This window comes from Adiantum capillus-veneris, chromosome 7, assembly GCF_014529385.1.
Source record: "Adiantum capillus-veneris isolate H3 chromosome 7, ASM1452938v2, whole genome shotgun sequence".
NCBI lineage: Eukaryota > Viridiplantae > Streptophyta > Polypodiopsida > Polypodiales > Pteridaceae > Adiantum > Adiantum capillus-veneris.
This window is the reverse complement of record NC_140937.1, coordinates 123,389,628-123,416,418: the sequence shown is the minus strand read 5'-3', so window position 1 is coordinate 123,416,418 and position 26,791 is coordinate 123,389,628. Positions and strand designations below refer to the sequence as shown.

At 39.9% G+C, this 26,791-nt stretch overlaps 1 protein-coding gene across 2 annotated transcripts; it reads right to left on the bottom strand.

Moving 5' to 3' along the window:
* Positions 1-21,250: 21,250 nt before the first annotated feature.
* Positions 21,251-24,518, bottom strand: LOC147454551 (uncharacterized). 2 transcript variants are annotated; one of them, XM_086516468.1, is made up of 3 exons: positions 24,176-24,518; positions 23,923-24,083; positions 21,252-23,523 (listed from the first exon to the last, which is right to left on the bottom strand). In XM_086516468.1, exons 2-3 carry the CDS (start codon positions 24,064-24,066, stop codon positions 22,216-22,218), a joined length of 1,452 nt encoding a protein of 483 aa, XP_086372594.1. In that variant the 5' UTR covers positions 24,067-24,083; positions 24,176-24,518; the 3' UTR covers positions 21,252-22,215. The 2 variants fall into 2 exon arrangements, with proteins under 2 accessions (XP_086372593.1, XP_086372594.1); XM_086516467.1 differs by having other exon boundaries at positions 21,251-23,523; positions 23,923-24,518.
* Between the last annotated feature and the right edge of the window lie 2,273 nt (positions 24,519-26,791).

The window sequence follows — 26,791 nt, the reverse complement described above, 5'->3', positions numbered from 1 at the left end:
TAGAAACTACCTTGGTAGGGTTTGGATTTATGATGTGTTTGTTTGTGTACAAAGAACGTCTACATCGTTTTTTATTCTTTGACATAATTTTGTGTTAAAAAAATTCTATCATCTACTGCACTGGCTAATTAATGTAAAAAATGGGGGGAGGTTGGGTGGTCAAAGGTTGTTATTTTTTTACCATAGTGATACCATTGCAGTATTATATGGTGGTGTTCCTTGCCCCGAAGGGGGTTTGGATTTTTGGCCCCTGGTTTATGTTTAATGGCTTATGCCACTCTGCTGTCTACGTTCTATTGAGACCCTCTTCTATTGGACTAAAATGGTCCGACTGCTTGAAAAATAAGGCTGCCATCTTTTTGGCGCACCTCTGGTTTAGGGTTGTTGGCCTATGCCTCATGGATTGACTTTGTGCTATTGATACCATTAACTGCAAGGATGCTTATGAGATAAAGATGCTGGCTTTTTTCTTTTGACTCGCCTGAAGTCGACGTTTTTTCCTATGACAAAGTAGAATAGCAAGGGTAAAATCTCCTCATTTTGGTATAACACTTATAGATGAAAGTCAAGGTATGATGAGGATGTCTCTGACCCAAATTGAAGGGATTTTTCAGTTCAATTTTTTACTTGATTTAATTAGGCTAAGTCTAATGACTAATCCGTGCAAAGATATATCGAATAGGTATTCAATACCAAGAATAAGGTCACTTGTAAAGGGTGTTTTTGAACTTCCTTGACTGAATAAAAAATTGGACATTGTAGGGTTGATTCTTCTATGCCGATATGGAGATTAAGACACTTGGATCAAAAGAGTTGGTGGCCTTTTGATCAAAATAATATGTATAATAATATCTATTAAGGTCTATTAAAAAATCAAGGCTATATTAAAACCATATTTTAAATTATCTCCTTAAAAGGAAAAAACACTTTCAAAATAAATCATGATTACATGAACACTTGTTTCAAAGTTAAAAAGGTTGTAAGTTGGACATGGATAACAATTGATATAGTCCACTGACACCTGTAAAACGCAATCAAGGCTAATATATCGATTGTCTTGTTTGAATGGATGCAGGTGAGGAATCTATCCTTTTTTGGATTTTTTTTGGCTTGAAGAAAATGTAAGTCCCTAACATCAAAGGCTCTTACCACTTCTTGGAACATACTTTCTGGATCATCTATTGTACTTTTACACTAGAATGAGACCTCATTCTTATAAGAATGTACAAAATAAATTATAAGACTGAGTTGGTTTTGTACTAATCATTGTCACTTGTCTAAACCAATCTATCTTTGAGCTTTAAATTTCATTTATGTTTTATTATATAAGTAAAACAGCTACACACACACACACGTATGCATACACACATAGAACACCATTTTAGATAAATTGGAAAAATCATGTTTCCCAAATGCTAAATTAGCGTATCCGGATGATGTTATTCCACTATTTTTTCCTTAATTTAGATAACATGTCATGATTCTAGCACCAAAATTTGATTTTTCTATTTTAATTTTTATAAGAAGACTTTTGATATAGATTTTGCCAGAAACTCTTTGAAACAGATAGCAAAGCTCAAATATTATCGCTAATATAGCCGTGCTATTACCATGGTTATTAATGCGATGTCATTTCAAACGGATACAAAGGGATCCTAGGTAGCGGGGGGGGTGTACAAACCACCCCCCTCTACCCTTAGATTTTATGATCTCCTCTCCATAGTCCTTTAGTTTTTTAGTAATTCTTTTATTAATAATTGATAGTTTATGTTTACTTATACTATTTTTTAAGAAGAAACTTATTCCTTTTGTACCATTTACTATTGAAAATTTAGCCATCTACTCTAGGTACTATTAGTGTATAGAGCATACTAATTGTTTATTTTTTAGGACACATGTGATTAATAATATTTTTTTTGAATTAACACGTCTCTCTTTCATGCGCATGCAAGATGAATGGGATGATTGTGGCCCTTGGAACGGCCTTGATCAGTGGCTCAGGGAAAAACTCCTTTGCTCTTGTGCCAAGTGAAAAAGGGTAATCCCTTGCTTGGGGCGCATTTCTTTGGAGCATGTGGAGAACGAAGAGCTTTGGCATCCTCGAGAAAGCGCTCGAGTAGATGAGAGCATTGCCCACCCCTTGCTGGAGGAGGTCCCCCATTGGTCTGTGTTTGGTGGTGGTGCTCTTGCATGAAGGCATGGCGCATATGGTGACCCTCCCACTAGCTCTACTTTGGCAGCTCCTCCTCACGCATCTCAAGGACACATTGAACTTGAGGATGAGCACATGTTTGACATGGTTGATGATTTATTGGCTCACCAAAGCAACATCTGTGAGGAGGATTGTTGACCATGCACTCAACGGGCAGTAGCAAACAGAGAACAAATTGCTTACGAGAGCCCGACCTCTTTACGATGGTGCATAGTACTCGGTGCTCCGGGCAACATTGGAAGTCCTCAACTTCCAAGCAAAATTCGGTTGGATCAATGCAAGTGTGGATGCACTAAACAAAAGAATATCCAATATGACTAATTTTTTGGGTTTTGCAAATATTTCTCTTTTTCCAATGGGGAGATATGATTGTTTTAATGATCTAGAAGTGAATAAGATTTGAGCTTGAGAGGATATTTTGCTTATTCTATAGAACCGATTGTGTATATATGAGCACCAATTTCTTGGGTACAGCCCAACTTGTGAATGAAAAATCGCTCAATAAGTATTGATTGTCATTTTTTGGTGGAATCTTCACACGTGTGCTTCAAAGAAAGATATCCTCAACTACCAAGGGGTAGTAGTTAAGTTCACTATAACAATCTTCTCACAATTATTATTGGTAGCAAGGTAGCCTTTGATGGTACCCATCTACCTAGTGGTTTAAGAAGTGTACTTTTGGAATTTGACCAAGGGTTTCATGACAAAACCAAGGGTTTTTCCATGTTATGCAATAGTGTTTCACACCTTGTTTTGATGCACGTGGCATGGTCATGCATACCTACATGGTAGCAGTTACAGAAAGGGTTAGAGGTTAGTGTATTGGGTACCTCCTCCTCTGCTAATTTTTATTTACCACTATTAATATCCCTGAAGATGGAATCAAGGGTCCACTCCAATTATTATGTACTCTTTTTGTGATCACCTCTCTTAAAACGATCATAGGTCTACAATGTGGGGATCATTTTTGGCACGAATTGTCAAACACAAGGTGTATAGCATGGTCTAGGAACTCATAGAGTTTGGTTTAGCCAGTGTGGATCAAGCTTTATGAGGGTTCCTCTGCATTGCATTTATACGTCCGTATAACAAAAATTATACATATAAAACGTCATTATACGTCGTATTTCCGGATAATACCCGAATACCCGTATAAAGCAGTTTTCAATCGAGATATTTTTTGATCGAAAAAAATTTTCGAACGAAAAATATCTTGATCGAAAATGCCTATATATATACAATTGTCACCGTATTCGATCGAAAACCATTCTAGAGCTTTTGGGAGTTAGCAGAGCTTGGAGCTTTTGAGAGAGTAGTAGATAGCGATAGCCCCTTCAGTTTACAACGGTTTTCAGGTATATTTTTTAATTTTCAATAAATACTTTTTTTTTTGCGTTGTGCCAGACTTGTGTGGTGCAGTAGTTTCGACTCTCACCATAAAGTTGGCTTGCAGGTCGTAGGCCACTTCGTGGTGTGTAGCCATATGGCTCACTCCAGAAGTGTGTAGAATATAGTCTCCTTTCCCGTGGTGTGTAGTCATATGGCTCACTCCAGGGAAGGCTTAGGGTAAATTTAGATTCTCACTCGTATGGTGTAGTAGTATACCTCTCACCATAGAGATGAGTTAGGATTAGAGGTCGACTCGTGGAGTGTAGTAGGCATGATGCTACACCTCTCACTTCAGAGTGGCCTATAAAATTTACAATCTTAAATTAAGTCATTGTTGATTATTCTACATAGAAGCACAAAGATTAACGTTCGTCATTTTAAGAGTGCAGAGATGCATACTTTATGCCCTCTTCATCTTAATGTGACTTTCGTTATTTTTGTGCTTCTATTTCTGTAGTAACATCATTTTTCATCAGCAGATGACTTGGTGTTACTCTGAACGTAGATATATACAACAATTGATTTACATTTGAGATTGTTGAGCTGTTTGCTGATGGTTGTGTTGTGCGTTCCACACACTCCATTAGTGATAGCTTATAAAATTTACAATTTTAGATTAAGTTTTTCTATCATATGTGTTACATAGAAACACAAGCGTTACCACTCGTTATATCATATGTGTTACATAGAAACACAAGCGTTACCACTCGTTATATTAAGAGTGAAGAGATGCATATTTTCATGCCCTCTTCATCTTAATGTGACATACTGGTTACTCGTGTGTTTCATATTCCAAAGGAACATCATTTTTCATCATTAAATGACTTGGTGTTGTTTTGGACGTAAACACATACGATAGGTAACTTACATCTGCAATTGTTAATTTATCCGCCGATAGTTGTGTTGTGAGTTCCACACACTTTATCAGGGATTAGATTGATAAAAACTATCAATCTATTTTACAACAGCATCCAGGACTTGTGCTGAGAATATCTCACACTAGCTGGGCTGTTCACATGTACGATTTTCCAATCCTTTAGATGTGATTTCTTTCATCATCTCACACTTCTGCACATAGCAGGGTCCAGTTCTTGTGCTAAGAGTATCTCACACTCCTGACCTCTCTCTCTCTCTCTCTCTCTCTCTCTCTCTCTCTCTCTCTCTCTCTCTCTCTCTCTCTCTCTCTCTCTCTCTCTCTCTCTCTCTCTCTCTCTCTCTCTCTAATTTAATTTTCATGGTCGATTCGCACAATGTGGTTTGTAATCATAAGATTTTCTCTTTAATTTGCAATAATTTCATATTTTTTAATAAATTTGTATCATCATTTAATATATATAGGGTTAACTCTCATTATATAATAACTATGGTGTACAATCTTATCGTAAGATTCTTAATTTATAATTTTGTCATACAGATATGGCAGACACGAAGCTAGCGAAACATCAACAAAATTTTGTCTCCGAAGTGATTGTGAGACACTTTCATTACATGTCAAAGGCAGAGATTAGGCGTTGTTTAAACCATGTTGCTCCGGAGCATTTTTATCAGCTTACAGAGACACTGACCAAGTCTGTGTTTGAGCAGCTCCAGGCAGAGTTTGCACCAGCTATTTTTTACATAGCCCTCATGACATCAGGTGCTTTAGTAAACATGGTCAAACAAACCATTGGGCAGATCATGAAAACCTTTCAGGAACTGAAAAATCCTACAATTACTTCCTTGCCAAACATAGCTGAGCGCATACATCTTGTGCAACAGCTTTATACAGAGTTCAAGAGCAAGGAAAATTTAGAAAGAGCAGCAAAGCATGCAAGAGTGGAAGCTAGCTCTTCCGAATCTGCTGTTGAACCAGAAATCCTTCTTAGAACAGAGCATGCAGCGTCATCCGTTGCTGCATTAGACCTCTCTAAGCTACCACCTATTTTACACCTTTTACCCGACACAAACGTCTTCAATATCCAAGCTCCACAGCTTGGAGAGGGAAGATGGGCACATGTGAAGCGTGTGGGTGTCACACATCCCTCTTTCAAAGATCAAGTGTATGCTGCAAAAGTGTTCAAAGTACACTTACATGGGCCCACCATGGAGCAACAGGTCAAAGACGAAGCAACAATTTTGGATATTTCACATTGTGGTATTATCAACCCTCTTGCCATGGTGCACCACGTGGAGCGACCTATGCTCATTTCACGATTTTGGAATGGCGGCCATGTGGAGCAATGGATAAAAGAATGCACTGCAGACGGCAACCAGCCTGTCATTCGCGATTACGTACTCACTACAGGAACAATAGAGCTATTCCAGTAGAATATTTTGCAGATCATCAATGCTCTTCTCCAAACTCTGAAGTATATACATACGCATACTACCTCCACAATGATCTACACTCTCGCAATATGATGCTGCATTTTGGCGAAAAAGGTGTTTACGCCGGCATTGTGGATTGGGGTTCATACACCAAAACAAATACGATAGTCGGTTTTCCTCCTCTACGCGATATGCAGATAGAAACTAGAAAACAATATGAGAGAGATTATCCATGGGCAGCCCCTGAATGTACATCTAGTAATCCTCCCTCCTGGACCAAAGCTATGGATATTTATTCCATGTGTCATACATGTAAACACATTTTGAAGTGCTTACCAGACCCCCAAGAACAAAGCAAGAGACATTTTTTGAGTAATGTACTTGCCCATCTTGAAAACGCCAAGCGCGTTCACCCCATCCCCTGAGCTAGGAATTACAGATTTTACCATAGACAAACTTATAGCAGATCTATCAAACTCATAAGTCACTCAAAAGCTTTTTGTTATCTCAAAATTATATCAAACTCTTTTCGATTGAGTGATTTCCCAGAACCTTGTTGTAATTTCAAACCTACATCGACTTTATGTAATTTTTATTCGACAAGATATTATCGGCAGTTTATTATTTTCAACTGAAGAGACCACATCTCTTAATTGTGTATATATTTGAGTGTGAGTGAATATGTGTGTCTGAGAGAGAGAGAGAGAGAGGTTTTGATGTGAACGACAACGAGATAACACTTTCTTTCATCATATACAAAAACTTGTTAAGTATTACAATGGTACTCTCACAAATCATCTCCATCTTCAAAAACTGCAACCATATCATCTACTTCGTCCATATCTGAGCATTCTGAAACTATCTCCCATTCCATATCATCATCATCATCAACTTCTGCAGAAATAGCGTCATGCGTTTGGAAGACTCCATATTGCTTTTGAGCGGCTCTAGTTGCAATGTTTTGAGACTTATGAATAAGTCTCATATTGCAAAAAGCATACACCAAATCAGCAGCACGTTTAGTATGAAGTTTGTTTTGCTTTTTAGTGTGCACAAAGTCGAATGCTGACCAGTTTCGCTCACAACTTCCACTTGATGAAGCTACTGATAAAAATCTAATTGCAATGTGTTTCAACTCCACTTTCTCTCCACCGTACTCCTTCCACCATAAAGGTGCACTTGTTTTGCCAATGGCATCTATATGCCACGGATCCTGAAACATACCAGTTTACTATTTGCGCACATTGACCAGCTGCTTCCTGATAGCTTGGATACTTGCTGAGCCATCCATCCCATCTTCTATCTGCTAAGGTTTCCATCAATGCAAGCTTTAACTCTTGCAAAGCAGCAAGAACATAGTATGTCGTAGCAAACCTTGTCGCGCAAAATATTTGCAAAGCTTTATTTGGTGACTTGGTTCGAAAAAGAGCATACGAAAATTGATGCTCTCTAATGAATTTCACCACATGATTTGCATCCAATAAATTTTGCTTCACACATACCATTTTACCAATATCTTTTAAAAGCAAATTTAGAGTGTGAGTTGCACATGGTACCCAAGAAATCTCCGGATACTTGACTTGAATAGCTCTTCCTGCTCCTTTGTAGTTGGCTGCATTATCTATGACAATAGCAGTCACATTCTTTGGTCCACCTGCCTTTGCAATTGCACGCTCATACACCCCTGCTAGGTAGGTGATAGTCTTCTCTTTCAATGAGCTGTCAATTGCTTCCATGAACATAGCCCCTCTAGGGTTAATAAGCATTACATTGATTAAAGGTTTTTTTTGACAGTTAGTCCATCCATCCAATGCTAAAGTGCATCCATATGCTGGAAAAAAACTCTAGCACTGTACGTTTGAGAATGGCTTCAGTACTGTCTTTGACTTTATCAAGATATTCAGTTCCCATCTTGTTATAGTCAGGAAGCACAAATCCTTTTTTGGCTGTACTCATCAAAGCATCTTGAAATATTGGATTGTGCATAGCATTGAACGATATGCCACACGCAACAAATGCTTGTGTCCATTTTAAATGCAACTCAAGCAACCATTGTTTATCTAATGCTTCAGGCAACGTCTGTCCATTGGATGACGCTCTGCCGGATTTGCTTGTGCTAGGAACTCCTCCTAATGTAGAAGCATGTCCATGAAGAAGGTTCAATTGAGAACTCTGATCGTTTACTTGAGTGGTAAACACCTGTTTTGTTGCCTCATTGCGTACAGATGCTTCAATATTCGAATGAATATCTTTAGAAAAATCACCTTTATGTTTAGCTGCAAGAATCAACTTTACTTTGCGAGAATACATGGGAAATGTTTCATGAATATCTCTTGGTGGTGCCCCGCACTTTTCAACATTGCCAGGGACTTCAAATAAATGCTCTTTAATTCTGGTTGCATTACCACTGAACTGGTGGCCACAAGATTTACATTTAAGTCGAGATGTATTTCTCCCAGCAGCTAACTCATGCACATAACTCCACTCTTGTCCTTTCACCATGATGCACAAAAGTAATCTGCTAGTGAAAACAAATTCAATGATCATTTTCATAATCAAAATCAATTTAAACATTAAATTAATTTAACTAACAATGATTGAACAAAATTAAAATAATTAAAAACAATACCATTGAATTACATATAAATTGCATCGATTTATCTAAAGTGCAAGCTTGTAGCTTTAACACATTACGATAATCAATAATTATAATTAAATCAAGTATTAAAATGATTATCATTATGAATTGTTATAGCTATAAGAGCTATAAGTGACATTTTTAACTGTCAAAACGATAATCACTTAAAATACTTGATAATTATCGTATCTATGTAAAGTGCGAATAAAAAGTTCTTACACTTTACCATAGATTTTTAAGCGAGCATGTGTATGCTCTCACACAGTACGATAGATTTTACAGTCCAAATAAAGATAAGAGAATATCAATATTTTTGGACATGTTTTTCCTAAATTTTTACTCTAGTGAGAGCATAGCAATGTGAATAGCTCTACACAAGACGTAAAAATATAATTTTGTTTCATTATATTCATTTTGAAGTGAGAGAAAATCTCTACACATCAAAATCGAACTTCAAATTACATAAAATTAATTTTTATGTAATTATATTTTTAAAATAATTATCTCATGTGAGAGTACACTCTACACACAACGATAATATCCTAATTTTTTTTATTAGTCACTTTCAAGTGTCAATTAATTGAAGACATTGACAAGTGATTCTTATAATTACATTTTGTATCAGGTGAGAGATTAAACTCTTCACAAAATACAAACTTTCAGCTATTTACTAATTTATTCAAAACAAATTTATAAATTTGAAACACAAAACTTAAAATCCATTGAATTTTAATTTTTATCTAATTCAAATTGTTTTATTTTTTTACATATTATTCTTTTATTTGTTTGGTGAGAATACTCACATGGAAAACACTAACTTTGTGAATGATGGTGTGAAAATTGGCTGTCGCGTGTTGCTTTATATACTAATATATTCGATCGTTTTTTTTGTTCGGCCGATATTTTTTCCGATCGTTATTATTTTAGATCGAAAATAATTTCGTTCGAAAAGTTTTTCGATCGAAAAACTAAGAAGTTATACGTTTGGCCGTGTATGCTGATGTGGCACCGTATAATACGGTTGTATAATTTAAATAAACAAATAATACGCCCATTATTCGCGTATTATCCATCTCTCGAATAACGAATAATGCAACTTAGGGGTTCCTTGCATCTGAGTGTTTCTAGTTACCTCCACGCATAGGTGCTTATCGTATATCATGGATGTCACATTCATTGTGACATCACTATATGAGACATATTCTACAGGTGGAGATTATGAGCCTTTGGGACTAATACTGGCTCCTTTTTCCTAATTATGTGTCACGACAAAGTCCCTACATACTGGTCAAAAGAAAATTTAGACCACTTCAAGTGTGCGGTATCATGAACAATTTCAGTGGCCAAAAATTGTCGGATATCTAGTGAGACTTGTAATGTCATAAGTATTGTAAACAACATTAACAGATGGATGTTTCATCTTTTTATATTACAATTTTGCATACCTATTAGCACAAATAGCAAGGCTATTTCATGTCAGTGAAAATGTTTCATTATTTGTACCTAGATGTTATGTTCACATTCTATTATGGTTCAAATGTTTTGTCGAGGCAACCTAGTAAGTGTTCCATATAGCATATTATGACATGCTATGATTCATAGTGGGAAGTGTTTAATGTCTTTTGAAAAATCTATTTACACATCTATTCTTACAAATTTCATGTATGCTATGAGCATAACCGATGTCATCCGCATTGGCAAGTAATTCCAAGGTGGAAGCATGTTTATGTGGTTTAGGACTAGGGTATAATTAGTTCAAGGCTCATATCATACTTAGCAGAACATTCTGAGTTTTATAAATCTTGTGTCATGTGTATAAGTAGTTGAAGACTCATATCTATTGAGAACATTTCAAGTTTTGTAGATCTTGTGTTGATTCTAATTGTGGAAGAGACGAACATTTGCGAAGAATTCCCTTCACAAGTTACAAAATTGAAAAGGTCTTCTATTTTTTGGGTAAATGGTTGAGTAGGATTTGTAGGTAATGTTCAAACATGATGATTTAGAGTTAAATCTTTGAGAGAGCTCATCGCATCAGCTAGAGATTGAAACTAGAAAATTTAGGAGAGTATCGGTAGAGGCCAAGATTTTCTAGTTGTGTCATATAGAGCCAGAGATAGAGCTACATCACATATATCATTGTCCATCATACTATGAGATATGAGGCCGCTTTTACTATCTATTCAGAGAAGGCTTTGGACCACTTGCTAAAGTCAGGAGATATCAAGACCAGAGATACCTTAGGCTATTTTTGCTAGAGCTACATAGACACAGGGAGAGTCTCTTGAGGAGATTAGAAGCGGGAGACATTCACAGACGGAGATCACCGACTTCTTTAGAGAAGAAACTCGGTACTCAGATGACCAAGCTTCATAGAAAACTTTAAAGTCCACCTATACCAAAGGTATATTGACTAATAGATCCATTGAGCTTGAGAGAGTTAGACGCTCATGTCTGTGAGGGCCACCACGACATCGGTGGAGGCTCCATCAGAAAATTAGGACTATTCTAGCACAACATGGGAGATGTCCAATACAACTACTTACAGAGGTGGACATTGAACAAGATTGTATCAGTTTGGTCTCATAGGTCATTTTGGCCTTTTGAAGACATTTAATATAACATTTCATTGACCAAGATTGTATCAGTTTGGTCTCATAGGTTATTTTGGCCTTTTGAAGACATTTAATATAACATTTCATTTCTCTCTGGGATTGGAGGGACTCGAGGGGTGGTGAGAGAGAGAGAGAGAGAGAGAGAGAGAGAGAGAGAGAGAGAGAGAGAGAGAGAGAGAGGGGGGGGAGGCATGGAAGGGAGGGAGAAATACATTACCCTTTGTGTTGAATTGTGTAAAGGGAGGGATAAAGCAAGATAAGGGAGGGGGGGAGAAAATAAAGGAGAATGTGTTTAATTGTGTCCCATGCCCCCTTCTTTTTTTGTTGGAATTAGGGTTGCAGAGAAACACACATAGCTTGGAGAAGACGAAGGAAGCTCAAGGCACACAATAGAGAGTATGTTACTTAGTGTGAAATGTAAAGATAGATAGCCCTAGAGTGATGGGCGTATATACAATGCTCGGGGGAAAAACCTCCTAAAGAGGGAAAAAATGCCCCGGCGGTCCTAGTGTGTTCACACACATCGCTACCACATGTATATGATAACAAATCCCCCCTGGAGTGATGCGGTGAATGAGAGCTGGCACATGAGTAAAGGGAAGTGCCATGCCCTAAGGACATGATCAGTCCACAAAGGGGAGTATGCCCAAAGCTTTGCGGAAAGCTTCAAGCTTCTCACGAGACAATGCCTTTGTGAAAAGATCTGCAAGGTTGTCCTGTGTTGGCACATAAGCCAAGCTGATCTCTCATGCTGAGAGCCTCTCCCTGACATAGTGGTAATGCACCTCAATGTGCTTTGTGCGAGCATGAAAAGTTGGGTTCCTCGCAACTGCCAATGCGCTCTGACTGTCAGTGTAGATAGTGTTGGCAGTGTCCTGTCCAACACCCAAATCAGCCATAAGGCGTCTCAGCCATACACACTCAACCGTACTTGTGAAGACTGCCCTGTACTCAGCCTCACAACTCAAAGTGGCCAAAGTAGGTTGCTTCTTGCTCAACCATGATATACATGAACTCCCAAGCATGAAACAAAAACCACTTGTGGACACTCGCGTGTCAAAACAACCAGCCCAATCTGAGTCCGAAAAAGCATGTAAGTCTGGCGGCAATGATCCCCCCTTGGGATAAAACAAGCCAAGAAGTAAAGTGCCACTAAGGTAGCGGAAAATCCTCTTGACAGCCTACCAATGCTTCTGGGCTATGCATAAATCTGCTGACCTGTGAGACTGCAAACTGAATATCCATGCATGCCTGGAGTAATCATCAATGAAAGTCACGAAGTACAGGAAATACCCATGCATGCATGGAGTCTCTCTCTCTCTCTCTCTCTCTCTCTCTCTCTCTCTCTCTCTCTCTCTCTCTCTCTCTCTCTCTCTCTCTCTCTCTCTCTCTCTCTCTTTGTGAGAGAGGGAGGGCCATCCAAAGAAGGTGGCATGGTCATGGACATCCGAAACTAGGGCGCTTGTCATTTTCCTATAGCTAGACGGCGGGACAGGGTCGTAGATTGGTGTTGACTCCGAAGTCAAGGTCGCCAATGGTTGAAAATTCATGTGTGGAGTTGGCCGGTCAACTCTAGTGGATGGGCGGCATAAGAGCTGATGGAGAAGAGTCAAGGGATTGGGGCTTTGTCTGGATGGTCATAGTTCTAGAAGGGCATTGCAAAGGCCCAATAACCTGGCCAAAATCCACTTGTGGAAGTAGATGTACCAGTGGTTGAAGTGGAAGAAGAGTTAGGTGTTGTGCACCTAGAAGGAATACATTGAGTTTATCTACATATAGACATTGTTGTAGTATGTGGAGTGAAAGGAAAGAGGGTCGTCTATTGGTGGTAGCTCCTTCATGAGTGTGTAAAGGATGGGAGAAAGACATTATAGCTTTGTGTCAAGTTGTTTAAAGGGAGGGAGAAAGGAAGATAAGAAAAAAATGTTACCATATACATGTGGTAGTGATGTGTGTGAACACACTAGGACCGCCAGGGCATTTTTTCCCTCTTTAGGAGGTTTTTCCCTCGAGCATTGTATATACGCCCATCACTCTAGGGCTATCTATCTTTCCATTGCACACTAAGTAACATACTCTCTACTGTGTGCCTTGAGCTTCCTTCATCTTCTCCGAGCTGTGTGTGTTTCTCTGCAACCCTAATTCCAACAATTGGTATCAGAGCAGGTTGCATCCTCCCAGGCTTAGTCACTAGCTGCTCCAGTACACGCCTGCTCACTTTCTCCGATTTCAGTGAGCTTTGGCGAGCGTTCGTAGGTCGACAAATATTTTGGGTAGGATCATAGAGCTTGGTCTGCTCAGATTTTTGATTTGGGCTCATTTCGGCCTCCGTTTCCACTACAGGCAGTACTGCACAGGCTATTTCTTCATTTTGTGCAAAATTTCTGTCAGTGCCGTTTTTTGCATAACAGGTGCCTTATAGTCTTCTACGGTTTGTGCTATATAGCACGTGTTGTTCCCGCTCCATTTCTCCTATTTTCGGGCAGTTTTCACATCGGGTGCAGCATTTACCATGGCTGACAACAACAACACAGCTGTGTTCAAGATGTTTGCTGCTGAGGACAGGTTGGATGGGGACAATTACCCTATGTGGGCTTATATGATGCAACACGTTCTTGTTTCAAAGGGCGTCTTGAACATTGTGCAAGGCATTGATGTACGTCCTGGTTCTGAGGATGTACGCGATGTTGAGGATGTTGCAGGTCTTGCTGCAAGGATTGCTGCTGTTAGAGTTGTTTTGCCTACGACAGAACAAGCTCGTTGGGATGTTAAGGATGCGCAGGCTCATGCAATGATTGCGTTGTTTGTGAAGCGCACCATTGTTTCTCACATCCGTTCAGAAAAATCTGCAAAACAGGCTTGGGATATATTGGCTGGTCTTTATGCAAGTTGCAATGAGGCTAAAATTGCTTTGCTGCGTAAAGAGCTGGAGTCGAAGATTATGCATGAGGAAGATGATATGGACACTTTCCTTGCTAGTGTCAAGGATATCAATGAGCAAATTATTTCTGCAGGTGAAGTCATTTCAGACAGTTCCCTTGTGCAGACTGTTCTGGATGCCTTACCAGATTCCTACCAGACTTTTGCAAGTACTTGGAGACTGATGACCCAAGGAAATCCTGAAGTTGTCAAGTTTGATGCATTATGCACATTGCTGTTGCAAGAGTCACTTTCCAAAAAAAACAGGACTAGGCAGCGTGCAGTTGAGCAGGCTTTTATTGCTTCTCAAAGAAAAGGTGGTAACAATAATGCATCCACTTCTTATGGTTCTGCTGTGAGTGGCAAAATTCTGTTCCTAATGCTTTTGCTCGCAGCAATTCGTCTGGAAATTCTGGTGATAAGGGCAAAAAGAAGATGCGTTGCCATTATTGTAAAGCTAATGATCACTTGATCAAGTCATGTCCTAAGTTGAAGGCCAAAGAGGCTAAGAAGAAAGAGGGTGGTTCCACTGCAAATGTTGGTTCCACTACAAATGCAACCATTGTTGAGTCTTCTGTAAAAGGAGATTGCAATGCTGATGTTGATGCAGAATGGGCTTTTAGCGCGGAGTGCACTTACAATTCTGTTGTCCATGATGCATGCTTGTCAGTTGCTGTAGATTCACATGTGTGGTATTTCGATAGTGGTGCTACAAAGCACATTACCTCACATCGTGAATTGTTTACATCTCTCAAGTCTGTCCCTCATGGGAATTCAGCCACTTGTGCCAACAATGCCTCTTATCCGGTTCAGGGAGTTGGAAAGATTGTGCTCACTGCTGCTAATGGCAGTTCCTTCACACTTGTTGATGCACTTTATGTACCTGGGATCAAGAAAATCTCTTGTATGTATCCGCACTTGCTAGACTTGGACTTGTATTCAAATTTGTGGATGACAGATGTATAGTTCATGATCTCAGTTTTAATGATGAAATTGCTGCATCTGGCCTCTTGTGCCGTGGGCTGTATAAGCTCACTTTGTATGACAAGTGTGGAAAAAATTTTGCAACTGCTGTTGCAGATTCAAGGGTTATTTCAGATGCAAAACTTTGGCATGCACGTTTTGGTCATCTGAATTTTGCTAGTTTGTTGCGTTTGCAAAAATCTTATATGGTTGCTTCTTTGCCGCCTCTTGAATCACCTGTCAAACATGTTTGTGAAGGCTGTATTTTGGGTAAGATGCAGCATTCTAAGTTTCCAAAGGATGGTTCAGTTCGGGCCACATGCAGATTGCAGCTTGTGCATAGTGATGTTTATGGGCCCTTGCAAACTCCGTCCTTGGGCAATTACCTGTACTTCGTGACTAGCAAAGAGAGAGAGAGAGAGAGAGAGAGAGAGAGAGAGAGAGAGAGAGAGAGAGAGAGAGAGAGAGAGAGAGAGAGAGAGAGAGAGAGAGAGAGAGAGCAGGGGGGTTGCGAAAGGGATGGGGGTTAGAGAAAGAGTGGGAGGGGAAGAGGGGAGGGGGGGGGGGGGGGGGGGGGGGGGGGGGGGGGTGGAGGAGAGAGAGAGAGAGAGAGAGAGAGAGAGAGAGAGAGAGAGAGAGAGAGAGAGAGAGAGAGAGAGAGAGAGGATGAGAGTGTGAAAGAGATATGGGAGGTCCTTGGCTAGTTCACTAGAGGGAGCAGGATGGAAAAGGGCAATGGTGACAGGAGGAGTAGTATCACATGGTGGGAGCAAGCTAGCACCTCCAACCATCGGTGGTGGGCTAGGATGATGGTGGCCATGGGTGGTAAGGGGCAACAATGGGAGGTAGTGGTGCTGGGATGAAAAAAGAAATATCGCTCACTCCAAAGATCTCTCCATAATCGGCCCTAATGATTTATATGTAGAGAAACACAAAAAGAATGGAAGTCTTGTTGCACAAAGAAAAAAGATGGATAAGATTTTCACTGTGATATCACTGTTTTTGAGATGAAAACTACCATGGTTGCACAAGGTCCAGGAGTTGTTGCATACGTTAACACTTTTCATAATCGTATTCGCCATGCAAATGTGCGAAGGCTAAAACCTATGCAAAGCGAAGAGCTTGCTATAGGTTTGTCAATGTTAGGATGGCTAAAATGCATAAAGTTTCTCAAGCTTGTCAATTTGGGAAGTAGGCAAGGGCTTTTTTCCACATGAAAAGCATGTAAGAAAATGTCTATTGGAGTTGGTGCACTCTGATGTATGGAAACCTACAAAGACTGCATCGATGGGTAGATGCAAATTTTATGTTACCTTCATTGGTGACCATACAAGGATAATATGGGTGTACTTCATGATGGAGAAAAGTAAGGTGTTTACCTACTTTCAAAATTTCAAGGTTATTGCTAAAAGGAAAATGGGAATGTATGTATAATACATCAAGTCATATGGAGGGGAATTTTCAAATAAAGAATGGAATTCGAAGGCCATTCTCATGCATGTATATTCCACAATGAAATCATGTTTCTAAGAAAATAATAAGCACATTGCAAAAATTGCAATGGAAATTATGAATGAGATACCTTATTGTTATTGGGTTAAGGCAGTCTCTGTGATTGTCTACTTTCATGAACAAGACTCTGATTGGTATTGCTCACAACATGATGCTTAAGGAGAAGGTTACTATCAAGAAACTTGATTTAGCACATGTCAAAGTGTATAGTATGCCTTATGTGCATACGTTGGATGATTTGCAAGAAAATCTGGATCCCAAAGCTGAAAATTTTGTGTTTAGTATATATTTCTTTAAGCAAAAAGAGTATAAATGCTACAACCATAACACATGTCAAAGTAAGGCTAAGCAAGGATGAGGTTTTTAATGAAATGAAGAGCTCATATGCTACTGTAAAAGATGTCCTTGGTGCTGATGTAAAGGAAAATGTGGCGATAGAAAATGCACATGCACTATCACAGGTTTCAAGTGGACTACAAGGGTCATCTAGTTCAATTTATGGTAATAATCCATGGAGTGGCAGGTTGCATGAGAGATTAAATCTTACAAATTCATCAAATGTTTCAAGGAAAGGAAAAGAAAATCTTGAAGGTGCCCCAAGGATGCCAATTTGGAGTGTAGATGATGATTTGTGTGGCTCTCGGAGCAAAGACATGATGAGGAATTTGGAATATCTTCATGAATACTCATGTGCAAGAAGGATGTAGGCAAAAGATAGTGCACCATGCACGTCGACTAGACCATATAGACCTAGAAAGTCGAAACCATATACAAACATTGACTTGCCATTGTGGCTTGCCATTGTGGCTTGCCATTGTGGCTTGCCATTGTGCATGTGGTGAAGATTGTGCAAGATTTAGAACCTACTTGTCTTGAGGATGCTATTGGAGATGCAAAGTGGGATGAAGCTATGGATGAGGAGATGGATGCCCTTGATGACAATGGAGCATACCATATCAATGTGATTGGCCATGAATATGTTTACAAGGTGAAATATGATGCAAATCTATAAATTGGAGGTACAAAGCTAGATTATTAGCAAAGATCTATGCACATACATGGTATTGATTATGTAGACATATTCATTTCAATGACCTTAGTTCATAAGGTCTTATCCCCTCCAAAGAAACTTCTCTCTCTCTCTCTCTCTCTCTCTCTCTCTCTCTCTCTCTCTCTCTCTCTCACACACACACACACACACACACACACACACACACAATAAAAATTATATTTAGTCCGATGTCCTTAGTTCATAAGGTCTTATCCCCTCCAAAGAAACTACTCTCTCTCTCTCTCTCTCTCTCTCTCTCTCTCTCTCTCTCTCTCTCTCACACACACACACACACACACACACACACACGGATAGCCACCAAATTAATCTCTCAATTTTCTTATCATAATTCAAACAATCCATTTATAGTTTCTTACAACACACATGAAATATTGTTAAGGTATAAAGAGTATGGCATCCATGGTCTTTGCACCTAGTTCCAACAACCACAAAAAGGCTCAAGCAAATATCCTTTCGATTTACCTTCAAAAATAAAATCAATTTGAATACTTGAAGTTTAAAGCACAAAAAAGAAAAAAGAAAACACCAACATGTGATAAGATGGCCCTAATAAGCAAAGTCAATATTTCTTATTATGCACTCTATTCCTCATTGAGCACATACATATTTGCCACCACCTATTTAAGGTAGATGAGCACTTTCCCTATAGCTAAGCAAGCCATTGGTAGCAATGTAGATGGGATTTAGTCTATGAACCACCTCTTAGCATATGCACATTGACATGGAATTACAAAAGATGAAACTGTGCATCCATTAGTTGACACCAAAAATGTATACCCCCATTCTAGGGCCAACTCCTCTTTGTGGGGACTCCTTTTGTCACCTAGGGGATGCTACATTCACTAGTATTCACCTACTCATATGTCAAGCTCTAGGCTGTAAGTTGAGCTTCTTTGTATAGTTTTCATTTAGTTCAATAATCAAGTTTGCTACTTTCATTACTCTCTTGTTAAATTACTTATGGCTATGTTAATTATGAATGGTTCTTTGCTTCTTTTTTCCACTGCAACATAAAAAGGCACTAGACAAAACAAGCACGATGATAGACATGTACCTTTCAAATTCTTCAAAGAGACAAAGAAATTTTGGAACATAACTAGTAAAAATTTTGGCCCACATTCGAAGAACTTCAAAATCAACTTACTGATACAGTTTTATTGACTATAAGTCCAAAAGAATGAATCTATTGGCGCAACAATTGGCAAGCATATTGTTTCAAGAGTTTATAACTTAACTTGCAATCATTGCAAGAAAATTAAGAAAGATCAAAATTGTGCAATGCTACTCAACAATGTGAACATAAGTAACAATGGCTACAACCAAGTGGAAAACACTTATAAAATTGTGCAAGACACATATGTTCAAAATCTTGAAACTATCTTGCCGAGCAAGAGAAGAAGTTTAAGAAGTCAATAACCCCGAATGGAAAAATGCAAAATAATAAGGCACTGCCATAATTGCATGATGATAATCACACAAAATGTCAATAAATCAAAGTGATAGAAGCTTGGAACAAAATTGGTAAACTTTTGGGCTCACATTCAAAGAATTCCAAAATAAGCTTATTGATGCATTTTAACAGACTACAACTCCAAACGAACGAATCTATGGATGCAACCAATGGCAAACAAATTGTTTCAAACATAACTTGCAACCGTTGGCAAACAAATTGAGAAAGATGAAACATGTGCAATGCTACTCAACAATGTGAACATACACAACAATAGTTACATCAAGTGAAAATTACTTTTGAAAATGTGTCAAAACACGCATGTTTGAAAGATTGAAACTACCTTGCTAGAGCAAAAAATAAGCTGAAAGGAAACGGTGCAAAAACTGGTCGCACACAATTGAGGTAAGCCTTTTACAAAGCCATAATATCAAAAAGTATGAGTGTATGCTCCATTATGTAAGAAAAATGGCAAAAAACTGGTTGCACACAATTGAGGTAAGCCTTTTACAAAGCCATAATATCATCAAAAAGTATGAGTGTATGCTCCATTATGTAAGAAAAAATGGGCATGATCAAGTCAACACCAACAGATGGAAAATGCAAAATAATAAGTAATTGTATGATGATAGTTACATAAATTTCAAAATCCAAAGAAACGAAAGAAGCTTGGAATGAACTTGATATATTTTTTGGCTCACAATTAAATAACTCCAAAATCAGCTTAATGATGCAATTTTACAAACTATAATCATGAAACAATGACTCTATCGGTGCAATCATTGACAAAAAAATTTGTTTCAAGAGTTTCAAACATAATTTGCAACCACTGGCAATGAAATTGAGAAAATTGAATCTTGTACATGGCTACTGAACAATGTAAACATACACAAAAATGGCTACAACCAAGTAGTAATTAGTTTTTAAATGTGTCATACATGGATGTATGGGATATTGAAACAATCTTGCAAGAGCAAGAGAAGAAGCTTAAAGAAAAGGTGCAACCACTCATTGCACACAATTGAAGCAAGCCTTTTACAAATCCACTATATCAAAAAGGTATGATTGTATGCCTAGTTTTGTAAGAAAGTGGGTAGATCAAGTCAACAACCCCAGACAGATGAAAAATACAAATAATGAGGCACCAAACATGATTGCAAGATGATAAGTCACATAACATTCAAAATTCAAAGAGACAAAAGAAGCTTGGAATGAACTTGTTAAAACTTTTTGGCTCACAATCAAAGAACTGTAAAATTAGGTTATTGACAAACTACAACTCCCAAGACATCGAATCTATTGATGCAACCATTGACAAACAAATTGTTTCAAGAGTACCCTTTTTAGTGGCCGTCCGCCGGTGGTTACAAAATCCAAATATTCCAACCATTGGCCAAAAAATGCAAAAGATGAGACGTGTGCAATGCTACTTAGTAACAATGTAAACATGCTCACCATTGGGTAGAAGGAACTTGATAAAACTTTTTGGCTCACAATCAAAGAATTGTAAAATTAGCTTATTAATTAATTTTACAAACTACAACTCCAAAACATCGAATCTATCGATGCAACCATTGACAAACAAATTGTTTCAAGAGAGTCCTTTTTCTTTGGCCTTCCACCATGCTTACAAAATCCAAGTATTCCGATCATTGGCAAAAAAATTGTGAAAGTTGAAACATGTGCAATGCTACATAACAATGTAAACACGCACACCAGTGGCTTTAGCCAAATGGTAATTACTTTTAAAATGTGCCAGACACGCTTGTTGAAAGATTGCAAAGAAGCTTTTTAAGGGAGAAGTGCAAACACTAGCTACACACAATTGAAGCAAGTCAAAAAAGTATATGATTGTATACTCTGCTTTGTATGAAAAACGGGCATGATGCAAAGTTGTTGGAAACGTGGTAAGTCAAATTCGAGTGTAACACCATCAGAAGGCAGGTTAAAGAAGCTCGAGGGATGTTCTAACGGGGTGGAGGAACCAATTTTTCATGTGTGCTCGAGGACGAGCACTAGATGCCATCACCTAGTCGACACCCAAACATAATGTCTGCAATGTTGAGGAGAATTCATTACTCTCAACATATATTAGCTTCACCTGTAATGAAATTTTTATGAAATCAACTTAATTACTCATGATTTTACTCATCTTGTGGAATTTCAGGAGAATTTTGTCCCCTTTTTCTTGCTCGTGACCGGCATTCTTGGATTTCATAACAGAATAAACATAAGCTGAGACAAATTTTTCCCACATAAAGGTAAAAGACTTGTTAAACAGCTTCTCTACAAGTTGCTTGAATGTGCGATTTTACTAAGGTCAAATGTAATGTGAATACCCTTCCCATTGGAAGAGGTGTCTTCTCACAATGAAACCTCACTTATCTTTGCCAAAGTCAATTTATGTTCTCCCTTGACTGCTTGTACATAAAGGCAACTCATCTCTCCATGCAACCGCACAATTCAACAATCGCTCCAATTCATCGCACAATGATTTTGATTGCATTTCATTTTACCTTTAAATAATTCTAACAATTGAGTTACACATGTTGATGAATGGCCAGATGATAGTGTCATCATCATCAGAATCCTCTGTTATTGTCTTCTTCAAGCTACGCTCAGCCCTCTAGGCGCATCAACCATCAAGAAACTAAGGCTTTCTACCCCAAGAATGAGCTTCCAAAAGATTACTCATCTCCAAATCATGAGCATTTTTCAGCCCGAAGCATGCATTAAAACATAAGCAATCATTGTCTTTGTAGACGGTAGATGAAAATACATTCGTACTCATTCGTCTTCGTTTATCATCGTGCTGGACTATACATGGTCGTTCTTCCAAAACTACTGTCATGTTCCTGGAAATATATAAGTGGCTTTTCAAGTAGATATTCAAAAAAGCATCAACCAAGATGTCTACACCGAAAGCACTAACTTCTTTCAGGATGGAGATTTACAGAATGCATCGCTAGCTCAAGTATGTGCACTTCGGCGAACAAACACGAAAGGCAATATAAAGAATGCCTTAAGCTTGCAAGAAACAGGGGCAAAAGCCAAACAACTCGCCTGCAACTTAGACAACCAGCTCTATTAAGAGCTTACCTGTTGTGAGAATGTGAAAAACCGTCATCACATATCCACTTAAGTATTGTCTCTAGTAGAACTTGTCCCCTTCAAAGCTCTGCGTTTACTTTTACTCAATAATTTGCCAAAAGAAAGCAACGAGAACTTCTTTACGTGCTCTTCTTTGCAGGGAGCCTGCATCCCTGAACTAAGGGCATGTACTGTGGACTGCCTATGTGAAACATGAGATGCATTCGAAGCTTCGATCTGAGATAAAACCATGTTACTGTCCTCATATACTGTCTCTAGCTTATCCCTTTTTCCACTCAAACAAGCATCCCGTGATGCTTTAGGAGTAATTTGACGAACTGCCTCTGCTTCCTCCTTCAAAAGAGCATGAAGCTCAGCTTTTGCAGCATCATCAGCTTTACAAGTCAACCCCTCTTGAGTGCTCTCCCTTTGCAGCCTTTGCGAGAACCCCACGAAGGCTTCATTGCAGGAAACCGCAGCTCTGAGCTCACTCTTAACTTTCTCAAACTCCAATTTTAACTCGGCCATCTCCGCACTCACAGATGCCTCTCTGCTTGTCACCTCTGCAAGCTTCCGCGTGGTTGCATCTAGCTCTTGATTTGCCTCCATCAGCTTGTCTTGAAGTTCTTTCAATGTAGACTCGACCAAGGCATCACTCTCTAGAGCCTTGGAAACCTCAGATTTTGCTGCCTCAAGCTCTAAAGTTATGGTTGCGTCTGTCACAGGGCTCCCGCAACCAGCCTTAAGTCTGTCTATATTTGCAAGAGCGTCTCTAGCAGAGACAAGGCTTTGGCGGATTACTCTCGAATCCTCTTTACTAAAGTCAGATTTAGCCACATTAAGCTTGTGCTCTAGCTTATTTGATTTGTTAGGAGAGCCAGGCGACATAATGTGCGTCTGCCCTTTTGTTTGAGCCTTCCTTGCCACCCAGAGAGCTTCCCTTTCTTTGTTTGTCTCTACACATGCCATTTTAACCAACAGAAGGGACTCCTTGGTGCCCAACATCTCTTTACTTAACTCCTCTGCTCTCTTAGCATTCACTTCAGCTGCCAAAAGAGCTTCTTCAGCCTGCCTCTGTGAACGATCCTTTTCTTGTAACGCAACAAAAAGCTCTTGTTCAAGCTTACTCTTTTGCACTTTTATGTCTTCAAGTTCAGCGAAAGCAACCTCATCCTGGGCATCTTTACAGGATGAACTTTCACTGCTATGTACTTGATTGCCTTCCACAGCTTTCTTCAAAACATTTAGCTCTGACAGAACACTTGCTTTCTGCTTTTGCTCCTCGGCAACTTGAGCTCTGACCCTCGCTAATTCTTCCATGATCTCCTGCATGTCCATCTCATGCAATCCATGTTTCTGCAAATGCAAAAATGCACCACATTTCAGCAGAAGGAATGTAGAGGAATTGTATGCAAACAACACATACCCACACACGCACACATACATATGAGCACACAAACGCACGCGCACACGCCACATCTCATGCATGTGCGCTTCAAAATCAAAAGCAATCAGCACATTCTGGAATTGAAGCGTGGTTTGCGGATTGAGACGGCAGGAAAGCCAGTGTTCCCTACTCCAACAAGATTAAATGTTTAGCTATAGAAAGTGGAATCTGCCATCATGCAAAACAGAGTCATGTGCACCACCCTCGCATGTCAATAACAGAGGATAGACAGTTTTTGGCAGTGTAGGGATGCACAAGTGCATGTCCAACAGTGAAAACCAAGCTTAAAAAAGACCAGAAGGGCTTACCTCATAAGCCTTGTTCACCTTTGCACGGTGACTCTTCTCTCCAAACATGCGTACTGCCGCTTGCACGTTCTCATAGGGCAGTGTAGTGTCGATAACAGCTGCTTGCGGTCTCCGGGGAGAAGGCTTGGAGGCTATGTCTGTCATGAGGGCTCCACTTTCACCTGAACAAAGGGTAAAGAGCAGTGACATAGGGGAGAAAACTCTTAATCCTATGATAAGCACAGCAATTAGGAGAGATTGAAGGGCTAATTACTGAATTAAAGTTCGCCCAACTCGAGTCTGCGCAGCTCCCAAAATAGGAACGATTGGGGTTGGGGGCCTAGGCAGGACTAACCTAGGGTTATGAGGAGGTTATGATAGGATTACGGAACAATTTTCTGACAGAAACGCAGGGCTAAAACTTGGTGATGGCAGACTAGAAGAGTAGCGTACTAGCGTGTGAAGTTCTCTGCAGAGTAGCAGAGCCTGGGAATATTATGATGTGTGAGATGGGCGCTCATTCCAAGTTCAGTCTGCCTGCCGCTGCAATTTTTAAAAGCGTTTCTTTGCGCGCGAGTGACCTTGGAACACGCAGAGGAAGAAAGAGCAATTCACTAGTTAGAACTTAGTAGTCTCACGAGTCACGACTCACGACTCATATCACGAAAGATGCATGCAATATTCATCTCTCTTCTAGAGTCTTCTGGCCAAGGCAACTTAGGCTGGTTACACACAGAACGCCCAAGTTTGGGCATGCTTGCGTGGATTCCAGGTAGCAACGTCGAATTCGATGCGCAAAAAGTGGAGTGCCCAAGACAAGGGACAGCCAAGCTCCCTTGTCCATCGATGGGCGGGGGTGGAGCTCACGTCGTGACAACAGGAAGACTCTGACGCAACCAATAGCCTACGCACCAATTGTTGCAATTAGCAGCTTTTATTTTATTGTTACTTGAGGTTGGGCAGGCAGGTGTGTAAAGCTCACCCGCCCACCCCAAATTGAACGTGAGGCAATGCCCATTAGTGTGTAAACGCCCTTACATTATCTATATCTATATCTATACTAAGTATAATGGGGGAAGGGATTCCGGCTCTCTCCCCCGGACACGTGGCTATAGCTGCTTCCTCCAGTGCATTCAAGAAAGTGCACTCTGCACGATACAGGAAACGACGAGACAGCGTGCACAGTTACATCAATTGGAGAGAAAGAGAGAGATGGGGAGGAGCCCGGAGGGCCAGGGGGTGGCAACTCCAACGGCTGTGACTTTGCGAGGTGTCCTCAATTTTCCCTTCTGGGAATTGACGCAAGGCATGGCGTGTCACGAGAGAGGGCAGATTTTGGTTGTTAGACCCGGAGGGTAGAAAATGGCAAAGCCTCAGCTTACATCTCACGGCCATGGCGGAGAATGGCGTGAAACGCAGCCTTAGTCCCTTGTGCCGATCGTCGGAGCTGTAGGGTACACTGTCGGTTGAAGGAGTTGTCGCCACATGTTCTAAATTTCAATTGGTCCTCCTCTCCACCATTATCTTCCTCTTCCTTTGTCCTTACTCCTCCTCCTCCCCTTATCTGCCTGTGACCTAGACCGAGCTCTGTTGAGAGTTTTTCCCCTCTAGGGTAGCTTGACAAAGGTGCTACTCCCCACCTACAATGCACATCTTCCCCCCGTCATCCTGCATTCTACCCTCGCTCTCCCTCTTTCTGCATTTCCTTGCGTTTGACATTGGTTAATTCAGGAGGTGATATCGGGCCGTTTACGAATGTTCGGTCCTTGTAAGAAGAGCATCATCGAATGGATTCATTTGTTGTTAGTCTCCGTCCTTGTGACTTTTGAGTTTCCGCCCCCTATTTCCTCACTTCATCTCTCCTCGCTTGTCTCTTACGTGTTCGTTCCATAAAGACTTGTAAGGACTTTTTTGAACTGATCTACTTCGTAGAATACTTGTTCACAATTGCTACTAATATATCCCTCTAATTAGCAATCTCTCTCTCTCTCTCTCTCTCTCTCTCTCTCTCTCTCTCTCTCTCTCTCTCTCTCTCTCTCTCTCTCTCTCTCTCTCTCACACACACACACACACACACACACACACACACAGAGTAGCCTCCTTGTAACTTTGTTCTAGGAGAACTGTGATGACGGTCTCACTACAATTAATGGGGTGTAACTATTGGAGAACCGGCAATAATGATATCGTCAAAAAATTTAAAGCTCGCAAATGCTTCATGTCCTAGTACCTACTACTGGCAAGCGCTCTGAGAAGCTAGGTCTTACAGCAGTGTTCGGGAAATGTCATTTTTCCAAACATACAATATTCCTTTCCTTGATTTTGTCAAGAGGAAATTTTAGAAATTAGGTTATATTTTTTGGTTCTTACACTATTTTTCTCTATTTTGGGCCGGAAATTCTCTTTTTCCCCGTGCCCTCAACCATCAATTTTTGAAATTGAAAACGACACGATATGAAGCTGACACACATTTTTCCCGAACAATGTCTAAGACTTACGGACACGCCATTGGCACCACACGGGGAGAAGAAGAAGACGAAGAAGAAGAAGAGAGTTTTAACGTCGTAGGAAACTATCCCAAGAGACGGCTGAGAGGATCAATGGCTAAGAGTGTTGGGCCGTTGGATGCATGCGCTGTGAATAGCTGAATGAGGTCGATCATTAATGTTACACTGCTTTCTGCACTCCTCTACCGAGGCTCAAGCCGGCACGGTGGCAGCATGGCACCCTTTGGCTCTAGTGAGAGAATCCCTGAGCCAAGCACTTCCCAGTTTCCCCTCTCTACAACCATGGCGCCCAATGCCGACCGTGCTTCACATGCTGGCACACAGCTAGAGAGAGAGAGAAAGAGATAATGGTGGAGAGGAGGACCAATTGAAATTTAGAACAT

Bases quoted from the DNA above. Each gene is read 5' to 3' on its own strand.
- LOC147454551 (XM_086516467.1), bottom strand. From the start codon at position 24,111: ATGTCACTGCTCTTTACCCTTTGTTCAGGTGAAAGTGGAGCCCTCATG. The intron at 23,524-23,922 runs GTAAGCCCTTCT...TTGCATTTGCAG, and splicing joins AGGTGAACAAGGCTTATGAG to AAACATGGATTGCATGAGAT.